Source organism: Hemitrygon akajei, chromosome 31, assembly GCF_048418815.1.
Source record: "Hemitrygon akajei chromosome 31, sHemAka1.3, whole genome shotgun sequence".
NCBI classification, from domain to species: Eukaryota; Metazoa; Chordata; class Chondrichthyes; order Myliobatiformes; family Dasyatidae; genus Hemitrygon; species Hemitrygon akajei.
Genome location: NC_133154.1, coordinates 24,903,683 through 24,917,321, shown reverse-complemented (window position 1 = coordinate 24,917,321; position 13,639 = coordinate 24,903,683). Strand labels below are relative to the sequence as shown.

General features: G+C 51.4%; 1 protein-coding gene across 4 annotated transcripts in view; it reads right to left on the bottom strand.

Moving 5' to 3' along the window:
• LOC140719217 (epidermal growth factor receptor kinase substrate 8-like protein 1) overlaps positions 1-13,639 on the bottom strand; it is an 87,974-nt gene that overhangs the window by 6,600 nt on the left and 67,735 nt on the right. For all 4 annotated transcript variants that reach the window (XM_073033657.1, XM_073033656.1, XM_073033658.1 and 1 more), the window contains 7 exons: positions 13,324-13,469; positions 10,362-10,506; positions 7,681-7,721; positions 6,421-6,517; positions 4,840-4,980; positions 3,554-3,674; positions 1,017-1,197 (listed from right to left, as the gene is read on the bottom strand). In XM_073033657.1, coding sequence (XP_072889758.1) covers positions 1,017-1,197; positions 3,554-3,674; positions 4,840-4,980; positions 6,421-6,517; positions 7,681-7,721; positions 10,362-10,506; positions 13,324-13,469 — 872 coding nt within the window. The remainder of the gene's footprint in view (positions 1-1,016; positions 1,198-3,553; positions 3,675-4,839; positions 4,981-6,420; positions 6,518-7,680; positions 7,722-10,361; positions 10,507-13,323; positions 13,470-13,639) is intronic.

Here is a 13,639-nt window from a genome sequence, read left to right as displayed (position 1 = left end):
CAGCAGCCTACCAACTTGATGCAGGGGAAAATGAGAATAGGAAATCCGGGAAGACCCACATAGTCACTGTGGTGAACGTGCAAACTCCACACGGACAGTGCCGGAGGTCAGGATCAAACCCGGGACTCTGGAACTGTGAGGCAGTGGCTTTACCCGCCGTGCCACCGTGCTGGGTGGAGTTAGTGAGGCTGTGACAGAAAGTTTTATTATCCCCCCATTGTCAACCATGAGCTCCCTTCTCGGCAGAATAAGCTTCATCACATGACCAGCTGCTGCCTATCTGCCCCGTCCCTGACTCTCACCATTGGCTGCCTGACATGTCAATTGTTCATGGCTCCTCACTTACCCAATGGAAAGGTCTTGAAGCAAACCTATTTGTTCTCAGTCACTGACTGAAGCTATTCCTGAAACAATCTACTGGGTAACATAAGAGGAGCATTTGATGTCTCTTGGCCTGTACTCACTGGAGTAGAGGAATGAGGAGGCATCTCATTGAATCTTAACAAATAATGGAAGGCCTAGATCAGGGGTTCCCAACTTCTGATGCCATGGACCAATACCATTAAGCAAGTCCCCAGGTTGGGGACTCCTGGTCTAGACAAAGTGGACATGGAGAGGATGTTTCCTGTAGTGGGTGTGTCTAGGACCAGACAGCACAACATCAGGATACAAGGACATCCCCTTAGAGCAGAAATGAGGAGGAATTTCTTCAGCCAGATGTAGTGAATCTGTGGAATTCATTGCCCCAGATGACTGTGGAGGCCAAGTCATTGGGTATATTTAAAGTGGAGGTTGATAGGTTCTTGATTAGTAATGACACCAAAGGTTAAAGGGAGGAGGCAGGAGAATAGGGATGAGAGGGATAATAAATCAGCCATGATGGAAAGGTTGAGGAGACTCGATGGGCTGAATGGCCTAATTCTGCTCCTGTGTCTTATGGTAAGAGTGTTCAGAAAAGGCTTTCACTCCCAGAGATAACCTCTGGACACCAACCCCTCCCCTCTGGTCCTACTCACATCTGGTTAAAGCCTTTCGCCTCCAGCCAAGTCTTGACTTCACTCGGAGAGGAACTGTAATCCAGGGGTACAGAGGTGTCGAGCGTCTTCTGTACGTGGAAGGTCTTGGGTTGCGACGTGCGCCCGTTCGCTATTCTCAGCAGGAGCTCTTCGTTCATTACGTTAATCTGCGAGTGACGCTCTGAGGAAGTAACACACAGTGCGGTTAGGGAGCGTCTCTGAGGGTGGAGGCCGCCTGGCCCACACAGGGAGTTGGGCTTGGTCCCTGAGCAGACAGATCCATGGAAGACCCATCATGCACCCTTTCACACCTGGTGAATCTCCTCTGGACTGCCTCCAATACTCTTCTATCTGTTTTTTTTTTAAAGCTAAGGACTGTGTCCAGCATTCAAAGTGTGGCCTCACCACTATCCTCTGAAACTGGGACAGAAAAATATCTTTCTTTATTCTTAAAACCCAACTGCCCCTGCAATAAAGGCCACTGGTGTTAGATTAGATTCAACTTTACTGTCATCGTGCCGAGTACAGATACAAAGCCAAATGAAATGCAGTTAGCATCTAACCAGAAACGCAAAGAATAGTGTTATTTACAAAATAACTGCGAATGAAAAGTAGGTGCTACAGCACACAAATATAAAAGTACTGAGACAGTACAATGTGGGAGCAATACTGCTTAGCACTGTGATGTGAGGTTCAGCAGGGTCACAGCCTCAGGGAAGAAGCTCTTCCTGTGCCTGCTGGTGCGGGAGCGGAGGCTCCTGTAGCACCTACCGGATGGGAGGAGAGTAAAAAGTCCATGGTTAGGGTGAGATGCATCCTTGATAATGCTTTTCACCCTGCCCAGGCAGCGTTTATGGTAGATGTTTTCAATGGTGGGCAATTGGGTGCCGATAATCCGCTGGGCAATTTTCACCACCCGCTGGAGTGCTTTGCGTTCCGATACGGGACAATTGCCATACCGCACTGAGATGCAGTTGGTGAGTATGCTCTCAATGGTACAGTGGTAAAACCACTTGTTAAGCCATTTTGCCCAATTCTGCGACGACTCGTGCACTAGAACACCTCGATTCCACTTGAACTTCACTCACTCACAGTCTCCTCATTCAGACAATAATCCCCTGTCTGATTGCCCCTGACCAAAGTGCGCGGCCTCACGCCTCTCCCCGTTTCTCAGGTGTTCACCCATTCTGGCATGGGACTGTACATCTGGTAGGGAGGGGCCACCCCCCAGGATCAGAGGGTTGCAAATCCAGCCAGCTCTATCTTGGGCCAGCCAAAAGTAGCATCCATCCATTAAGAACCCTCACCACCCAGGATATGCCCTCTTCTCACCACTACCATCAGGGAGGGGTACAGGAGCCTGACGTCACACACTTAACACTTTAGGAACAGCCTCTTCCCCTCTGCCAGCAGATTTCTGAATGAACAATAAACCCACGAACACTACCTCGCAGTTTTTTACCGTCTTTTTACACTACTTAATATTTTATATACAAAATTCTAACTGTAATTTAATTCTTGCACTGTACTTCTACCACCAAACATAGAAACATAGAAACCTACAGCACAATACAGGCCCTTCAGCCCACAAAGCTGTGCTGAACATGTACTTTCTTTAGAAATTACCTAGGGTTACCCATAGCCCTCTATCTTTCTAAGCTTCATGTACCTATCCAGGAGTCTCTTAAAAGACCCTATTGTATCCGCCTCCATCACCATCGCCGGCAGCCCATTCCATGCACTCACCACTCTCTGCATAAAAGAATTAACCCTGACATCTCCTCTGTACCTACTTCCAAGCACCTTAAAACTATGCCCTCTCATGCTAGCCATTTCAGCTCTGGGAAAAAACCTCTGACCATCCACTCAATCAATGCATCTCATCATCCTGTACACCTCTATCAGGTCACCTCTCATCCTCCGTCGCTCCAAGGAGAAAAGGCTGAGTTCACTCAACCTATTCTCATAAGGCATGCTCCCCAATCCAGGCAACATCCTTGTAAATCTCCTCTGCACCCTTTCTATGGCTTCCACATCCTTCCTGTAGTGAGGCGACCAGAACTGAGCACAGTACCCCAAGTGGGGTCTGACCAGGGTCCTTGAACAACAAACTTTACCACATGCGTCACTGATAATAAACCTGATTCTGATTCACACAGCCTGGACGGGCCAATCACTCACTCCTCTTTCCTCTTAGAGAATTACAAAGTCCCAATCCTGACTGTCCCACCTACTTCTCCCCCGCCCCCTCCCAAACCCTGCCATCGAGCACAACGTACAAAAGATTGAAAGCACCTCTCACCAGGCTCAGCAGCAACTTCTACTCCACCGTTCCAATTCAAATGGCGGGTCCCCTAGTAGCATAACCTCCTGGCCTTTTTCATGCACAACAGTCTCTGGAGATTACAGAGAAAGGTGCAAGAAACAAAAACGGCAGCAGTTCACCCCTAATCAGTGCGGTGCTACACGCTGTGACCAGGGCAGAAAGACCCCTCCCCTCATTCCCCGGACCCTCAGCCCATGGGGGTCAGGCTCACCTTTCTCCTTCTGCGTCACCCCGATGGTCTCGTGGTCTAAGAACGCCGGAGTGCTGTCGGGCAGCGCCACCTTCTTCTGGAGCGTCGGAGGGGGGGTGACCTTATCTTTATGTCGGCTGCCCTGTAAAATGCGCGGTGAACGTTAGGCTCATCTGACGGAGAAAGAGGAGGCCTTTCGGCCCATTGAGTCCATACTAACCGCCACCCACTTGCTGACCAGCCCCACAATCTGCAGCTAATCAGGTGTGATCGTATCAAACGGTGGGACAGGCTTGAAGGGCTGAATGGCCTCCCACTGCTCCCATTTTGAGCACTTGTGCAGGGCAGGCTTGAGTGGAATGTGGTGGAGAATAAAGATTTAAGGACACAAATTGGTCCTCATGGATCTTGGGAACACAGTGGAGTCCAAAACAAAAATCTCCATCGTCTCCATGGACACCCCTCCCCTCTTTAGAGACCCCTTCCCTCCATGGACAAACGCCCCCTCCATGGACTCCTCATCCCTCTATGGACTGTCTCCACGAACACCCCTCCCCCCATGGACAAATGCCCCCTCCACGGACTCCTCATCCCTCTATGGACTGTCTCCACGAACACCCCTCCCCCCATGGACAAATGCCCCCTCCACGGACTCCTCACCCCTCTATGGACTGTCTCCACGAACACCCCTCCCCCCATGGACAAATGCCCCCTCCACGGACTCCTCATCCCTCTATGGACTGTCTCCACGAACACCCCTCCCCCCATGGACAAATGCCCCCTCCACGAACTCCTCATCCCTCTATGGACTGTCTCCACGAACACCCCTTCCCTCCATGGACAAATGCCCCCTCCACGGACTCCTCACCCCTCTATGGACTGTCTCCACGAACACCCCTCCCCTCCATGGACAAATGCCCCCTCCATGGACTCCTCATCCTTCTATGGACTGTCTCCACGAACACCCCCTCCCCTCCATGGACAAATGCCCCCTCCATGGACTCCTCATCCCTCTATGGACTGTCTCCACGGACCCTTCTTGTTCTGATGTATGAACTGGCGTGTCTGCACTGCACACAAACAGAAGCTTTTCACTGCGCCTCGGTCTGTGATGATAGCCAACCAATTTCAAAACCAGAACTCTAGGAACAGACGCCAAGGAATTATTTGCCGCTGGGTGTTTATCCCGAGCAGGATGTAGGTTGGGGTTGGACAGCATGGGGAGAGTTAACTTGGGGTCTACCTGTGTATACAGGAGGAGTTATCGCCAGAGTTACATCTGGAGTGTGCACACAGGCTAGGTTTACCTTGGGGGCTATCTGTGCATATAGGCCGGAGTTATCTACTGTGTCCTGAGCGGGGACAGGCTCCAAAATGTTGAAGGGGATGTATCCGATTTGGCCGCTCTGGTTCATCACCTTCCACCACCGTTTGGAGTCGTCCAACACCTGGAGAGGGCAAAAAAGCCAAGCACAGTGAGATATAACCATCAGTCCCCATGGTCAATGGCCAAACGGCGGGTTGCCCACAGAGTGTGAATTGGCCACCGTCAGTGAACGCCATCCCAGACACGACCTTCTGTCCTCTGTCTGATTGATGACTCCACCACGTCTGGCTGGAGGTCGCAGGTCTGCGGTACGACACAGTCTGCAGTGCGGCTGTTGTGGCGTTCAAGATGGAAGCTCTGTGCACAGCAAGCTGCCACCAACACGACAACCTGATCGCTTGTTCCAGTTTTGTTTCATTCATTCACTGTTCCCCCCCCCTTCTCTTTCTCCACCCCCCATTCTCACTCCTCCGCTTCTCCTCACATGCCCATCACCTCCCTCTGGTGCCCCTCCTCATTCCCTTTCTCCCACTTTCCTCCTTGATCAGATTCCCTCCTCTGCAGCCCTTTACCTCTTCCACCCATCACCTCCCAGCTTCTTACTTCATCCCTCCTCTCCCACTTACGCACTTTTCCCCTCATTTGCCGGCTAGTACTCTCCTTCCCCGCCTCCCACCTTCTTATTCTGGCTTCTGTCCCGCAAGACCGCCAGGCCCAGGGACAGAATTATACCATTTGGCCCGCAGAGACTGCTCCGCTAATTCTTCACGCCCGATCCCCCTCAACCTCATTCCCCTGCTTTCTGCCCATGCCCTTTCACCCCCTGACTAATCGAGAACCTGTCACCATCTGCCTTAAATACACCCAAAGACCTGGTTTCCACAGCCACCAGTGGCGACAAGTTCCACAGATTCACCACCCTCTGTCTAAAGAAATTCCTCCTCATCTCCGTTCTAAATGGACGTCCCTCTATCTCCCTCTAGGGAGCTGTGACTCCCCCTTCCTTTCCTGTCCTGAGGTAGGGTCTCGGCCCAAAACGTTCACTGCTTATTCCCCTCCATCGCCTGACCTGTTGAGTTCCTCCAGCAATTTGTGTATATCATCTGTTAAATGTAATTGTATGTCTCTACACCTCTTCCGACAGCTTGTTCCATACAACCTTTGTGTAAGAAATGTCCCCCTTGGGTCCCTTTAAATGTCTCCCCTTTTATCTTAGAGCTCTACCCTCTAACTCTAAACTACCCTACCCAGGCAGAAAGACTCTGACCATCTCTACTGTCTACGCCTCCCCACATCCTCCCATGCTCGACCTTGTCAGGGGTAAATAAAGGAGGCTCTCAGCCAGGTCACCAGCAGTGAAATTTGGGAGCTGTCCTTCACGTGAAGGGCTCGGGCAAACAGGACCTCTTTCCCAAAGACCTGCAGACTCTGGGTTGGGTTAGGGGATGGAGCTGGCTTGGGTTGCCGACCAGTACGATCTTGCCAAGTGGCTAGTCGGACCCCAAGGGGCAGAATGGCCTCTTTACCTCTCTGCGGAAGGGCATCGTGTGAGGGGACTCACCTCCACCAGTTCTCCACTCAACACCGAGAGTTCACTGCTGTTCCGAGCCACAAAGTCGTAGCTACACCTCATCTTCTTCGCTGGAGCCTCGTGGGTCCTGAGAGAAGGAGAGAGTCCATTCTTAGCAGGTATATGAGGAACTCACCTGACACCAGGGAGGGGTGGTGGCAGTTTGACCATTCATTCGGGGCTGTGCAGTGAGTTGCCTGTACCAGAGGGGTGGGGGGTATACTGCACACTTCAACTTCCCAAACTGGGGTGTGACATCTTGGTGTGAAAACTGCAGAATGTTGAAGTTAAATGGAGACGAGTCTTCCGCTGCTCCAGTAAGGAGATGAATGAGATGAATAAGGAGCTGACCCACAATGAGGTCAATCTTGTCACTGGGGAGGAAGTCACCTGGATCTGGAGGAGATACTAGGAGATGGGAGAGGCAATGGGTTCTAAAGGCTGTGGGTACACGAGACGATAGGAGTTATTCTACATCTGAGGGGATCAATTGGTCATAAAGGTTGTGGAGATGCAAGGAGATAGACATCACTCAACATCTGGGGAGGGTCAATGGGTCCAAAGAGTGTGGAGATACCAGGGGATAGACATTACTCAACATCTGGGGAGGGTCAGTGGGTCCAAAGAGTGTGGAGATACCAGGGGACAGACATTACTCAACATCTGGGGAGGGTCAGTGGGTCTGAAGAGTGTGGAGATACCAGGGGATAGACATCACTCAACATCTGGGGAGGGTCAGTGGGTCCAAAGAGTGTGGAGATACCAGGGGATAGACATCACTCAACATCTGGGGAGGGTCAGTGGGTCCAAAGAGTGTGGAGATACCAGGGGATAGACATCACTCAACATCTGGGGAGGGTCAGTGGGTCTGAAGAGTGTGGAGATACCAGGAGATAGACATTATTCAACATCTGTAAATTCTTCTCACCATTTACAGAAGTGAGGAAGAATTTTGTTAGCCAAAGGGTGGTGAATCTGTGGCCAGTGGGTTATGAAGACTGTAGAGATACCAGGGATAGAAGTTCCTCTACATCTGGGGGGGAAGGTCAGCGGGTTGCAAAGAGTGTGGGGTCACCAGGGGATAGTAGTTACTCAACATCTGGAGAGTGAGGGAGATAGGTTCTGCAGAACATTGAAGTTATATGGAGACGAGTCTTCCGCTGCTCCAGTAAGGAGGTGAATATTGAGCTACTAAAGACATTCGGGGAGAGGGGCAACTCGCTGATATACCTGGTCTGGAATGGCACTTACCCATTGGTCTGTTTAACGGGGATGGTCTGAGGGCCGGATTGCTGGAAAACAAGAGAGACAAGCCTGTCAGACACAGGTTAAGGTGCGATTCAAGGCGAGTATGGCTGACAACCTCAGGGAACCTCCGACGTTTGGCTGCTCCCTGCCAGGACAGGAGCAGAGTCATTGTAGGTGCAAGGGGATGCTAGCAGCGTCTCTGCTCCACCTGGAAATCTTCGGCCAGCATCTACAACCCAAGTGTTATGTTATAGTGTCTAGTGACCTGGGTTCAACTTTCTGCTGTCTGTGAGGAGTTTGTATGGGTTTCCTCTGGGTGCTCCAGTTCCAAAGACATGTAGGCTAATTGGTCACGTGGGTGGTGTGGGCCCATTGAGCTGGAAGGGCCTGTTCATCTGCTGTGTCTCTAAACAAAAAGGGGCCAGACCCCACTCACTCAGACAGGGCTGTCCAACCCGCGGAGAAGAGCGAACAGGGATCTCACTGAAAGCTGTCGAATGTCGAAAGTCCTAGAGGGAGTGGATTTGGAGAGGCTGTTTCTTTTAGTGGGGGAGTCTAGGCCCAGAGGGCATGGCCTCAGAACTGAGGGATGCCCATTTGCAGAGGTGAGGAAGAACTTTGCTAGTCAGAGGGTGGCGAATCTGCTGAATTCGTTGCCACATGCTGCCGTGCAGGCCAGGTCATTGGGAGTATTTAATGCAGAGGTTGTTAGGTTCTTGATTAGTCAGGGCTTGAAAGGTTATGGGGAGAAGGCAGGAGAACAGGGTTCAGAGAGAAAATAGGTCATCTGTGTTGGAATGGAGCAGCAGGCTTGATGGGCCAAATGGCCTAATTCTGCTCCTATCTCTCAGGGTCTCTTATGGTAAAATATCGGCCCAGTGGCCGCTGTTATTGGTGTGATATCATCTCTTGACGGCAACATCCACCATAAAGACCCTCACCTTCCAGGATGTGCATTCTCATGACCAACATCAGGGAGGAGGTACAGGAGCCTGAAGACCTACGCTCAATGTTTTAGGAACAGTTTCTTTCCCCTCCATCATCAGATTTATGAATCGTCGTAAATGAATGAACAGCACATTATCAGTCCTTTTTATACAATATTCACTCATTTTTATACACTATTTATTTTTGTAAGTTAAAGATTTTCATGTCTTTGCAATGTACTGCTGCCACAAAACAGCACATGTTACATCATATATCAGTAATAATAGATCTGATTCTGATGCAATTTCTCAATTGCTGTCTATTTTTAAAAAAAAGTTATTTACAGCATTTTAGAGACTTTTGAAAGCATCTCTGGGCTTTGACTGGAGTGGCCCCCCCACCCCCTTCATTTTTGCCTCAGGTGAAAGGGCTCCGGCCTTCAACCTTCCCCATTTTCTGTGCTGCCGTGTTTCGGGAATCACGCTCTGCACCCTCTCCATCCTCAACCTGATTCTCTCTGCTTCTCTCTCTGCAGATGCTGCCTGACCAGCGAGTATTTCCAGTGCTTCTGGTTTTCATTTCAGATTTCTCCGGCATCTGGCTCTAAATTCCAACGGACTGCACGCCAGCTCCTCAGCTTGTAGTATGTTACCCTGTGCTGGCTATTGTGGAGAAGGAGATGTCTCACCGATGCCCAGGAACAGAAATATCTGCTGAAGCTGGTGGATACAGCCCAGTCCATCACAAGGAAAGCCCCCTCCGTCATCGAACACATCCACAAGAAAGCAGCGTCCATCATCAAGGACCTGTCACAGTCCAGGCCACGCTCACTTTGTCCTACTGCCATCAGTAAGGGTGCACAGAAGCCTTAGGCCACACATCACCAGGAATACCCTATCTCCTGTGCCTTGGTGCCTGTACCAGTGTGGGTAACTTCACTTACTTCAACTCTGAATTGATTCCACAATCTGCACGTTCACTTTCAAGGACTCTTACAACTCATGTTCTCAATTTTGTTTTGCACAGATTGTCTTCTTTTGCACATTGGTTATTGCTTATGCATGGTTTAGCTTAAATTGTACTGTATTTCTTTATTTTCCTGTAAACTCTCACAAGAAAATGAATCTCAAGGTGGTATATGGTAACATATATATACTTTGACAATAAATCGTACTTTGACTCTGACATCTCTATACATTTTCGCTCCAATCTCCCAAATGCAGTGGAGCTGCATTACCATTTACCCCGCCAGGTGGCGGCGCTGAGCTTAATGTCGGGCATTGGGCACTCAATACTGCCACCTAGAGGGCAGCAATAGAATGGCAGCCCGCAATCACCAACGATATAACCAATCAGAATCAGATTTATTATCACTGTCTGCTATGATGTGAAATTTGTGATATGTTTCGATGTACATGTGACAAATAAAAGCTAATCTTTAGAAATTTACTGAATTTATATATATTATATATATAGGTGATTATATAAAAATTATAAGCAAGCATAGTAAAGTTAACTACAAGAAAAACGACTATTCTGAACCCTAAGACAACACACCTAATGGTGTTACGAAGGAGGGTACAGAGAAAGCAAAGCTCAAGAAAACCATAGGAAGCCCAATCCTGGGATGTAAACCAACACCTCTCCCTCCCAACCCATCTCACTTCTCCAGACACCAAGGGCTGAGAGCCAGTACCCACGACAGACGCTGGGAGCCCTGGGGACCAGGCCATTAGGAACTGCCGCCCCTTCCGTACCTGCATCCGGAGAAACTCGTGCTTATGCTGCAGCTCCACGGGATCCTCCCACGGGAACCCGTTTGGGTCGAGGTCATCGGGGGTCCAGCCCGACTGGAACTGGATGTTGTACGGGCTTCCCCAGTGCTCGGGGGGCCACTCCAGCCTGTGGAAGAGGGGGACAGACGGTGTGATCAGAGATGCACGGTGGGCAGGGGGCTGAGCTACACCAGGTCCAGGAGGTGAAGGCAGAACAGTAGTACAACGTCAGCAATTGGGGTTCAATTCCCACTGCCGTCTGAAAGAAGTTCGTATATTCTGCCTGACTAGGCGGGTTTCCACTGGGTCTCCGGTTTCCTCCCACGTTCCAAAGACATACGGGTTAGTGTTGGAAGTTGTTGGCACCAGAAACATGCCAACACTTGCAGGCTGCCCCAGAACATTCTCAGACTGTGCTGGCCATTGGAACAACGTTTCACTGTATGTTTCGATGCTCTGATGTATATTTGACAAATAAAACCAATCTCTAATCTTCCATCTTAATTTTTTAATCTTTGGCAGTGGGTACCTTGGGCTCAGGTTCCCCCTACCAGCCCTGGTACCTCACCAGATAAGGAAAGCCAACCCGAGCCTCTGTCACCCACTCACCCGGAAGAGTGGGTAACTCAGGGCCAAATGAGACCGTCAGTTGCTCTTGGCCAAGAGGCCAGTGCCTCTGCTGGCAGGTGTGGATGGGTGCGCAAGTCCAGCCTCTCTGCCAAGCTTCCCCAGGGTGCCTGCACATCCATGGGGGGGGGGGGGGGGTGCACAGATCAGAAGGGAAGATTGTACCACGTTTGATGGGCTAACGTGGCCACATTCAGTCCGTTGAGACTCTTTGAATCTGTCCTCCCCTTTCCCTCTGGATGCTCCTGTCAACCCTACAATCACTTCTTTCCCCCTCCCCTCTGGTTCTGTTCCCGCTGAGGTCCCAGCCCTTGGTTACCATCTCTAGCTGGGGATGGAGGTGGTGCACTGGTTCATCTGAGATCCAGACTAAGGGACCAGAGATTTGAGTTCAACTCCCACCACAGCAGCTGTGGAATTTAGATTCAGATGAATCATTTCTGTAAAGATGACCTCGGAACTGACAGATCGACGTAAACACCCATCCAGTTTTTGAATACCCCAATCTTACCCCAGTCTAGATTCTGGGCCCAGTACAGTTCATTCTGAAATGTCCTTGGACGCCCCAGAGAGTCAGAGCCATTGGGAGTGCGTAATAAATGAATCAAAATTAACAAAGCACCCCTGGGAAAGACCCCTCATTTTTCAGGAGCCCTGGACCGTGGAGAAATTTAGGAGGATTTCCTGGGCTGCTGGGATCTTTCCTACTTGGGGATGGCATCAGTGGTGGGGAATATGGGAATCTAGTCGCGAGCTTTATACTTTCTTCTGATTTGGGAAATCCTCGAAGAGAGAGAACTCACGCAAAGCCACAAACGAGGGTCTCCCCACCAGATTCATTCAGGGTGTGAGATTAAGAACTTTCTGCCGGTGGTTCCACACTGGATACACCCCCTCACTCTCTGCTGCTGAGTGACCACACTGGGTATTGTGACGTACTGTCAAATTGTACTAACGTGGTCCTGTAATCACTGAATAAGCCACCTTTGGAAAAGGTTAAGAACGATCTTGGATGTTCATCTGACTGCTGCTGGCCTCTTTAATCCTTCAATTTCAGCCTCAGGTTTTAACCTGCTCTTGAGAACTTCTTGTGCCTTGGTACCTTGGTGTACAGGGACCAGCAGTGTGTCCCTGGGACCATCCCCGGTGTACAGGGACCAGCAGTGTGCCCCTGGAACCATCCCCGGTGTACAGGGAACAGCAGTGTGTCCCTGGGACCATCCCCGGTGTACAGGGACCAGCAGTGTGTCCCTGGGACCATCCCCGGTGTACAGGGAACAGCAGTGTGTCCCTGGGACCATCCCTGGTGTACAGGGACCAGCAGTGTGCCCATGGCACCATCCCTAGTGTACAGGGACCAGCAGTGTGTCCCTGGGACCATCCCCGGTGTACAGGGACCAGCAGTGTGTCCCTGGGACCATCCCCGGTGTACAGGGACCAGCAGTGTGTCCCTGGGACCATCCCTAGTGTACAGGGACCAGCAGTGTGTCCCTGGGACCATCCCTAGTGTACAGGGACCAGCAGTGTGTCCCTGGGACCATCCCCGGTGTACAGGGACCAGCAGTGTGTCCCTGGGACCATCCCCGGTGTACAGGGAACAGCAGTGTGTCCCTGGGACCATCCCCGGTGTACAGGGACCAGCAGTGTGTCCCTGGGACCATCCCCGGTGTACAGGGAACAGCAGTGTGCCCCTGGGACCATCCCCGGTGTACAGGGACCAGCAGTGTGCCCATGGCACCATCCCCGGTGTACAGTGACCAGCAGTGTGCCCCTGGGACCATCCCCTGTGTACAGGGACCAGCAGTGTGTCCCTGGGACCATCCCCGGTGTACAGGGAACAGCAGTGTGTCCCTGGGACCATCCCCGGTGTACAGGGAACAGCAGTGTGTCCCTGGGACCATCCCCGGTGTACAGGGAACAGCAGTGTGTCCCTGGGACCATCCCCTGTGTACAGGGACCAGCAGTGTGTCCCTGGGATCATCCCCGGTGTACAGGGAACAGCAGTGTGTCCCTGGGACCATCCCCTGTGTACAGTGACCAGCAGTGTGTCCCTGGGACCATCCCCGGTGTACAGGGACCAGCAGTGTGCCCCTGGGACCATCCCCGGTGTACAGGGAACAGCAGTGTGTCCCTGGGACCATTCCCGGTGTACAGTGACCAGCAGTGTGTCCCTGGGGCCATCCCTAGTGTACAGGGACCAGCAGTGTGTCCCTGGGACCATCCCCGGTGTACAGTGACCAGCAGTGTGCCCCTGGGACCATCCCCGGTGTACAGGGACCAGCAGTGTGCCCCTGGGACCATCCCTGGTGCCTCCTACCTCGGCTTCGTCCAGTACTCGCCCAGCGACTGCCACTGCACCGTCTCTGCCTCGGTCAGCGTCATGCTCAGAAGATGGACAGCATCGTTGGTCAGGAACGGGATAGCCACTGCCTTGGCGATGTCCAGACCCGTGGCCTGTACCATCTGCAACAGAGTAACTTCACTCAGCCACACTCAGCCCAACACAGAACTGTCCCCACAACCTATGGTCTCAATTTCAAGGACTCTTCATCTCGTGTCCTCAATATTCATTGCTTATTTATTATGCTGTTTCTCTCAGCCGTACCTGAGGTACAGCCATAGCCAAGCACACT